The following is a 9,524-nucleotide window of genomic DNA, read 5'->3' on the forward strand; positions in this document are numbered from 1 at the left end:
GATATATGTGAATGGCTGGGAATGACAGCAACTCAAGCAAGTAGACTGGCGGAAAACCGTAATCTGTTTCGCAATAAAGTTCGGGAAGCAACGTCCTACGCAGGATCAGCTGACTAGATGATGATTATGCCATCCCTCATTCATTGCAATTGTTGCTGCTCAAGCATACACATCACTCGCACTCGTAGTCCTTCCTGCCTAAATCTCACTCCCCGCCCCCCCCCCCCCCCAAAAAAAAAACGAACAAAAAAAAAAACAAAAAAAAAAAAAAAAAAAACAAAACAACCAAAACAAACACTGAACCAAAGATAGTCCATTTCAAGGCTCATGGGTCGCGTTAGTTTTATTGACATTCAAGGGAGGTAATCATGTATATTTTTGGGACATTTTTCCCTGCTTTCCTATAGCGGGAACTTGCCTACAGCGGGATTTTTCTGCTGGGACCAAAAGTCCCGCTATAGGCATGCTCTACTGTATCTATGTTTGAATCCCACCCATAAAAAAAAAGAAGTCCTTCAGAGCCACGGAGCCGGAGTTTATCCCCGTTTCTGTAGCGTGAAACGGACAATAGCAAATTCTTGCTATCATTTGGTAGGACTATCGCAAAGTACTTTCCGCCAGATGTAACAGAACCGGCTTCCTAATCACTGCTGGGTAGACAGGGGGAATCAGAAGAAAATCTCGACTTCACCCGTGATTGAGATTGATCTTGGTTCCTTGGCGTGGTATTCCAAACCAAAATTTGAATTTTGAGACAAAGCTAAGGTAGTAAGAGATTTGTACAGAGCTCAGAAATTAAACAACAATGCAAAAATACAGATCAAATTATATTGAAAAACAAAAAAGTTATAGAGTTTCAAAGTTTATTGGACTTAGAAAATCTTTCGACATTTACAGCGATTCAATATTTCATCATATTTAAGGATGCTTGTAAATTAAAATTTAGAGCACAAGAAATGACATTGAGCATGTCTTTATAAATGCCAGGGCTATGACAACAGATTATGGCCATTAAAGTTGAGTTTATCATTTCAATTTTCAAATTATAGATGCGACAAGTTTGAGAAAAATCAGCAAAAACATGAACATAACGCTCCGAAATCAGTCATCGGAACAAATTGGAAAGGGATTATATCAGTAAATATACATTTCACTCAGTCCAAATTATAATATATCAATTATATAAGTGACAGAGCATAACATTGCTGATGCATTAACAAAGCCAATGACTAGAGTCAATATTGAGCGTTTCAAATCCCTTGCTATGGGATAGATAAGACATAATAATTATAATGTATCAATATTTCCTTCCCTAATTTTATTTTAGTACTATAAGTATAAGAATTTTCTAAATATTTTTTTAAAACTACAAAGCTGAGTTTAAGGGGGAGTGTTAAAAGTATGTTATTAATATATATATATTATATATATATATATATATATATATTATATATATATATATATATATATATATATATATATATATATATATATATATATATATATATATACTCTTATATTGCATGGTTTTTAACAACATCCATATGATTTTTTGACGTAATCTGACAACCATGGGTGGTTTCTGACAACATTGCTAAGTTGTCAAAAACCATGTAGGTTTTTTTCGTCTGAAAACGATTCGCCTTTGGTTGACAGATAAAAATAAGTTAAGTTGTTAAAAACGTTTAACTACAAGTTGAGTAGTGCCCCTTGGGTGCAAAGAAAATCTGAATAAATTTGGGTTTGAATCAGGCAGAGCTATGGCAATCTCTTGACACTGGAGATAGTTTTCTACTGGAATTTGACCTACTTCCGCTTCCGTTCGTTTTGTTTATTTTATTTGTTTTGGGCGGACCGAAGATACAACTTAGGCGGACTGTGGTTTGTGCATTCAACATTCAATTTGATGAAGTAAAACTTACTGAATTAGGTGAGTATGTTTGTTTCAACTTGTTGTCCTATCTATCTAGATGCATGTTGTTGCTTTTTAAAAAATGCTTCTTGTATTGCCTGGGCCTGATCATTGAATGCAACTTTGGGCGACTGTTTAGACGTCTTGTCATGTCCTCGTGCCCTTACTTACTTTTTAATTTTGAGCCCTAAGCCTAATAAGTCTGAATGTGTTCACTAAAGTTTAAGCCATAAAGTAAGTTTTTACTCTTTTAGCTTAGTGCTGTAACTGTAATGAAATGAAATCCATTACAGAATATTTTCAAATATAATATTGTCTGTGTGATTTGTGTTCATGTTTGAAAATCACAGCAACGGCAGCAGGCAGTACAGAGACTTTGACTCTACTATTAGGCACTTGCAAGAAGTAGCTCTCGCGAGTTGAAAACAGGCGAGGATTTCTGTTTCCGTTTTTGAGGGGAAAAAATTTAGGAGTGATTTTAAAATGTTCATTCTTCGTTCTCAGTGGAATGAAATGGCATGTATTATATATCATTGGAAAGGGCATAAAATTCTGCATACAATGATGCTAATATTATTATCTTCTGATATCATGATTTTGAGAAATCTTTGTGTAAAGAGAGTATATGTGTTTAAACGCTCATAACTTTTAAACCAGAGATGGTCCTTCTTAATAAAAAAAAGTCCTTCTGAGATACATATTAAAGTAGCTTCTCTAAAAATTTCAGAGCAAAATATGTTTGCACTCAAAAGTTAGAGCTCCCCAAAAAACAGTAATTGGCCTCGATTGTTTACAGAAGCTGCCATTTTCTTATACTGATTCACTTCCTGTCGTCTGCTGCGTTTGAGAGATAACTTCGTCAATCCACATCAAAACTTTACATCTTTATATCTTACAATATATTCCATTTATGGAAGTTATTTTTGTTTTAAATTATTCAATTAATTGGCATTTTCATGTCCATGCATTCATTTTATAATTTACAATTCTCTTCCCTTTTTTTCCGATTGATTTTTCACTGTTGATTTTGACGTTTTTCTTCCTTTGACGGACGTCTGTCAACTTATAGAATAATGAGTATCTCAATCGGAGCTATCATAAATAGTCTTATCTTGTGTGTATAAGTATAAACGTAGTTCTACTTCAACTCTAGGCAGTTTGATAACATTTTCAAACTCAAACTCTATGAAGTTCATAATGAACTGTTTTTATTTTTATTATTATTATGGTAGTGGTAGAGGCTAGGGAGTCCAAGGTTTTAGCTTCCCAGAGTAAAACCGTATATTTTTGTATGGAACTGTTTCTATATGTTGAAGAGGCAAGTTTTTAAAAATTCCATTTATTTATAACTTGTTTTTTTTTTTGGTTTAGTTGCTGTACTTGCTTGGTTGTTTTGTTTAAAAAAGGGCTTTTTAATAATATTCCCCCCCCCCCCCCCAGAACAGAGAAGTAAACGAATTTTTGAAACCAAGAGAATATTGAAGAACAAAATTTTAAAAAATGGAAACTTAAAAAATTCTTTAAAAAAAAACATTAAAGAAGAAAAGAAAATAACTTTTGTGCTAGACGGTGATAACTTTCACTTTCAATCTCTCTTCTGTCTTTCCTCTCTGTTTTTTTATTTATTTATTTTTTTTGGTGGGTGGAGAGAGATTGGCATGTTATTATTATACAGACTTTAAAAAATTAAACAGTAGATAAAGAACAAAAACAAAACAACTTCACTCCACAACATATGAAACAGTTCTAGTTATATATATATGAAAAATACGACTTAACTTTGGAAGACCAAAATCATGGTCTTCCTAACAAAAATTTTAAAATATTAGAAAAAAAAGAAAAGAAAATTAATTTTTGTGCTGGACGGCCAATAACCTACAGTCTCTCTTCTGACTTTTAAAAAAAGAGGGGGGGGGGGGGGGGCAGGATAATAATATTATCACAAAGCCTTAAGAAATAATAAAAATAAATCAATCAATCAAGAACAGCAGCAAAAACAACCAAACAAATAATAATTAAATAGAAGAAATAAAAACAAAAGAACAAAATCTCCCCTCAACATAAAGATACAGAAGATTTTGGTCTCCCTAGACACGTCCTTTTATTATACTATACCCAGTGTGGTATCTAGATATGAAAATGAAAAAGAGGGAGAGAAGCAGGTTTTGTGATCCGCCATTTACAGCCATTCTGCAGCTGCCGATAGGCTAACTGAGGTCCCTCAGTGATGAAAAAGCTATTTGTAAAATTGGGGTGGTTTACTTGCGCAATTAGGAAAGCATTCTGCACCATTCTCAGTTTTTATGAAATTTGGCATACAAATAATCTACAATTGTGGCTAATAGAAAATCCATCTCAACATATAAACTAAAGAACTACAGGTTTAAATTTACAAATTTTTACTTCACCATAACTCCATAACTGGTACGTTACGTTAATTCTATTCTTACTCATTATTTCAGATATGGCAACATATGGCAGAAGGATGCTGCAAGCATCCCTTGACAAGCAAAATCTACAAGTGGAGCAAGCATCCCTTGACAAACATAAACTACATCAAGCGGAACAAGCATCCCTTGACAGACAAAAATTACATCAAGCGGAATCTCAAACTCAATGTAAGAATAAAAGAGTAGTCATAGAGTTATCAGTTATCAGACTTCTTCATTAGCAGCTTTCGTAAAGGAATCATGAGTATTCACGTAAAACACAGTTAAATGTTTGAAAAAATAATCAACTGAAGTGCCATACTGTGTTGTGTATGGTCATTCCATAGAGATTGTGACTTGGGTCAAATGTGAAAGTTTAAGATACTTAGTTTAGGTACCTACCAACTACTGTAGCTCATATAAGAAACTGTTTGACAAATTAGTTTTGTGTTGTCACATTAAGAAATGCAGTGTAACACCACTCGCCATCCCCACCCAGTCACATTATAATTTTACTGATACTTAGCCAACTAACTGGTCATTTCACTGTTCCTGTAATGCATGGAGCATGAGGCGGGCAGTTGAAACAGTATAAATATTTACATCTTGAGTTTTGGTGCGGTCCGAGGATTCGATCCACTGACCTACCACTCCCTAGTTGGACGGTCTTCCAATTGAGTGAAAGTTTAAGCTGTTACTTTTAAAGCTAAGCAGCAGGTATTGATCATAAGATTTTATGCAATATTGATCATTTAATTCTTCCACTAGGGCCATAGAAATTAAATATAGTTGACTTTTATGTATGATGTAAGCCAACCCCGTGATGGAACAACACTTGGATTTTGATGTTAATCATTTACTATGTAAAACAGTTTTTTAATAAAATTCATTTATAACATTAATACAATATTATTTTATTCATTCCCCCTTAGATAAAGGTGCAGTGAATGACAAAGTAGAAGAATGGCTGGACACTTGCCCATCCATAGCAGAATGTTCAAAGGTATGTTTATTCCAACAAAATACAATGCCTGATTTTGTTTTTATTAAAAAAATAAGTAAAATAACGTCAATCACTTAACTTTATATTATGTTCGGTATGCTTCTTCAAATGGTTTTATAGTGTAACAGCTTTTTAAAAAATCCTAATAAATATTGGCATGTAACATCTAATGATCAAATACAATCTAAGTCATGGCTTATTTGGATATTTTGATTAACAGCAATTGAGACAATGAACTTCTGGGTTTACATGACACTAAATTTGTGCATTTTGCAAATCTTGTGGCATTTTGTTGAAAATAGTTTTTTCCTTTCAAGTATGCACCATGTCTAACCTTTTAAAAATGCTGATTTTAAAATTTGCTTTACTACATCTTCTCTCACTAGGACATTAAATTAGTATCCCCATGCTCAATGTTTAAATTTAAACATCTTTATATTCCTAATATTTTAAAGGTTTCCGGCAGTGTTGGTGTACCACCGTCTGAGACCATATCTGAGCACCTTGACTTTCCAGCACTTCACTGTGATCTTGTGCAAGATGAGGATTATTACCCACCTGGTAAGGAATCATCACCACAATCATGTTTTAATGCTTTCAAGTCATGATTTTATTTTACACAACATATGTTTTTTTTGTTTGTTGCTTTACGTCTCTTCCAACACAATTGAGGTTATATGAGAGACCGCTGAAACAAAAAAACAAGCAATCTAACAAAAATAGTACAAATGTAAATCAAAATCATAACCTAAAGATATCATAAGCTAAATTATAAATAACCAAGAACAAACAGGCAGAAGATTTACAGAAAAAAAATATCCCCTGTCAAAAATACAATCACAAACCAAAGAAGCAGGATAGGCTAGTAAAGAGAAGAAACGACATCACTATCGGATCGTACACCCATGCGAACATCATAGGTCTATGATTCAAGGGTGATGCTCCCATCCAACCACCCGCACAACATATGTTCAAGTCAATTTTTTTAAAAAAGGACTTACAATATGATACAGCGGTATAAGTATAAAAGATGAATAGTAACAAAAACTTTAATCATTATTGGTAGTATTGATTATGCTGTTATGGTCTTTTATGAATTTGATACAATTGATTAAAAAGTACTGCATTCAAAATAAAGAGAAACTTAAATGTGAAGTTGTTTTTTTTTTATTTGGTCGAGAGTATTTATGTTAGATCATAATATATTTCAAGTTATTAATATATGAGTTTACTCAACTTCTACTTCATTTTAAATGTAATCTAATTTTCACCACAAGGCTCACTTTCAAAATTGAATTATCATATTTTAGATGACTCTGATTCTGATGAAGATGAAAGTTTAGTAGACTCCAGTTCTGAGGTGATTGATAACCAAGGTGAAACAGAAAATACTTATGGTAAGGTTAATTCCTTGTGTTTACCCGTTTTTCTGTATTTGAAAGAGATCGATATGAAAGCTGTGTGTTTGATTATTATTCCTATTAAAAGTAAAAGTAGCATTTAGATATATAGTGATTTTCACCAAGGCCTCAAAGCGATTTACAACATATCTTTGTCTTGACATGTCACTGCAAAACAATAATGACACTTGGGGACAATGCCTGCATGGCGATTGGCGCATCTTACAATTTTTCAGGACACCACAAAACAACACCTGCCACTTTAACATGAACTCATGAAACGAACACGGAACTTCTAGCTTACCGTTCATCTCCGATACGATGAGGAAATGCGTGTGAAATGTATTTCCAAGGACATAAACGCCGGTCTAACAATTTTCGTATCGTGCTTGGATGCGACCCACGCATGTCACCGACCTGGACCCATTTGTAAGATAGTTATGATGTTGACATCAGTGTTAGCGAATGAATAGCAGAAAAGTGACAATACAAAGTGTTATATATGTTGACCATAGTTGTTCTTATTGAAATCAAAGACTACTTAGATATGGTAATCTAATTTTACAAGCGGAAGTAAAGGAAGTAGGATGATACACTCAATAACTGACAGATTTCTAGAAGAAGCAGACCCAGACGAGCTTTTCTTTTGTTTTAATTAATTAATGGTAACTAATTATGGTTTCAAAACATTCCGAAATCAATCCGAATTTAGTTTTATTTATCTACCAAATTTCAATTGCTGCACTAATAAAATCTGCAGCTTTCTTCAAAAATTAGGGCTATTTTTCAAAAACCAGTAATGATGCATTGCATTTGTCATAAATGTGCCATTTTAGATATTAAGCCTATTTATAGTTTTATCACCCATTCTATCTATTCCTATTATCATTTTTATTTCAGTATCCCAAGCAAAGTCCAGAGGCAATAAGGATGGCTATTTCTTAGACAAGAGACAGTACTGCTTTTTTGTTAGAATGGTCAGCTAAACCTGGCAAGGCACATATCAAAAATACACTTTCAAGAGAAGGAGGTTGCTGCTATGTTGTCTTATAAGGAATTAGGTGAAATGAGAAAATATCAATTGACACTAACGAAACTCTGGTGTGCAGGAAATTTTAAACATAATATTAAAATTTTAAATGCTGGTGGAACCAATATTGTGGTTGTAAAAAGGCCAAGTCAAAAAAGGAGAGCTGACAAATTCTTTCCATGCCCCACTGTTATGGCTTTTATTACAAGGCAGAAATGTGGAGGCATGCAAAGAAATGTCCTCTTAAGGATGGAATTACTGAAGAAGAAAAGGATAAATCTGTTCTGAAACAGTCAAAATTGTTATTAGATTCTGCATGTCTTCACACTGATGGTTGCTCAGAAATGATGCGTGGGCTAATTGCGGGGATGAGGCCGGACAGTGTTACTACAGTGGCAAGTAATGACATTCTGTTTGTTTGTTTGTTTTTAGGTGTTTAACGGCGCTTTCGACACTATTTAGGTCATTTAAGTGCCCGTTTCTGTCTTTCATCAATCTTTTATCGGCCCCGAGGGGCCACAGCTGATCAAAACGTGTACTGTTGTAATGAAATCTTTATAAAATCATAATAGTTACATGTTTGTTAAGTAAAAATATCTATTTACAATTTCTGCAGGAGTTCACATTCCTGCAGATACTTTAAAATTGTAAGCGGATCGACCGACTGGAACAGAGACTTCAAGTCTCTGTTATCATAATGTTGTGACCTTATCTGTTCTAATTCTGTACATTCAATTAAAATGTGTTGAACTGTCAGGTCACAGTTACATCTTCTGCAGAGGGGTTTTTCATCCCTCTCCAGAAGGAAACGGTGAGTGAGGGCAGTATGTCCGATCCGGAGTCGAGTTATTTTTACCTCGTCTCTTCTTTTTAGCCCCGAGTTGGGTCTGGGGCCGAGGTCACTTTTAATTGTTTTTAATTTGTTATGTACATCTCGACTCCAGGATCGTTCCCATTCCTTTCGGACATGTTTTTTTATATTGATCTTTAAATCCGCGTGTGGGATTTTACTGCCCTCTTGTAATTCTTGGCTCACCGCCTCTTTTGCCAGTCGATCCGCTTCTTCGTTCCCCTGGATACCCACATGACTAGGTACCCAGAGAAAACTAACTTTCTTTTTCTTAATAAATAATTTATTTGCACCTTCCAAGATACTTATGAGTCTTGGATCGGTGCAATAAAAATTTGAGATCCCCTTAAGTACGGACAGCGAGTCAGACAAGATCAAGAATTTATTTTTATTCGATCTCTCAGCCAAACGGAGAGCATTTAGGATTGCTCTCGATTCAGCTGTAAAGATCGAAACATTTCTATCCAGGCGAAGTGATCCTGTGCCTTCCGATGAGTGATAGGCACATCCTACTGCATCTGCGCTCTTTGAACCATCCGTAAATATGTGAGTATGGTTTTTGTATGTTTGTAATATTGCTTTTAGTGTCTGTTTGTAAATATGTGGGTCTGTTTGTGATTTTTCCAGTTTTGTTAGGTCCAAATTTATGTTTGGTCTATGTATGGACCATGGTGGTGTCTTTGCCTGGACGTATGGATGTATCCTATCTAGACTGATGTTCATGTCTGCGATGTCTTTTTTTATTCTGCAACCTAATGGTGGTGTCATTTTTGGGTGCTTGCGAAATTTTTCTTCTAGTGTCCTATCCGTGTAGTGTACATGTTTGTGTGCTGGGTTGTCGTGCAGCGATGTGACCTTAGTAACATACTGGAGAGCCAGTTTTTTCCTCCTGAGATGGAG

The 9,524-nt window shown here is 34.6% G+C and overlaps 1 protein-coding gene across 1 annotated transcript; it reads left to right on the plus strand.

The window, feature by feature from the left end:
• Positions 1–4,323: 4,323 nt before the first annotated feature.
• Positions 4,324–7,762, plus strand: LOC144979621 (uncharacterized). The gene is made up of 5 exons (XM_078926421.1): positions 4,324–4,530; positions 5,274–5,344; positions 5,800–5,905; positions 6,655–6,741; positions 7,645–7,762. Exons 1-5 carry the CDS (start codon positions 4,377–4,379, stop codon positions 7,728–7,730), a joined length of 504 nt encoding a protein of 167 aa, XP_078782547.1. The 5' UTR covers positions 4,324–4,376; the 3' UTR covers positions 7,731–7,762.
• Positions 7,763–9,524: the final 1,762 nt, after the last annotated feature.

Source organism: Berghia stephanieae, chromosome 9, assembly GCF_034508935.2.
Source record: "Berghia stephanieae isolate SIO BIC M18660-M18661 chromosome 9, UCSD_Bste_1.3, whole genome shotgun sequence".
In the NCBI taxonomy this organism is placed as follows: domain Eukaryota; kingdom Metazoa; phylum Mollusca; class Gastropoda; order Nudibranchia; family Aeolidiidae; genus Berghia; species Berghia stephanieae.

What these genes read in the sequence shown, in the direction of transcription:
- LOC144979621 (XM_078926421.1), top strand. Translation starts at nt 4,377, where the DNA reads ATGGCAACATATGGCAGAAGGATGCTGCAAGCATCCCTTGACAAGCAA. An exon ending in CCATAGCAGAATGTTCAAAG is followed by an intron (nt 5,345 to 5,799) that starts GTATGTTTATTC and finishes AATATTTTAAAG; the next exon opens with GTTTCCGGCAGTGTTGGTGT. An exon ending in TGAAACAGAAAATACTTATG is followed by an intron (nt 6,742 to 7,644) that starts GTAAGGTTAATT and finishes TTTTTATTTCAG; the next exon opens with TATCCCAAGCAAAGTCCAGA.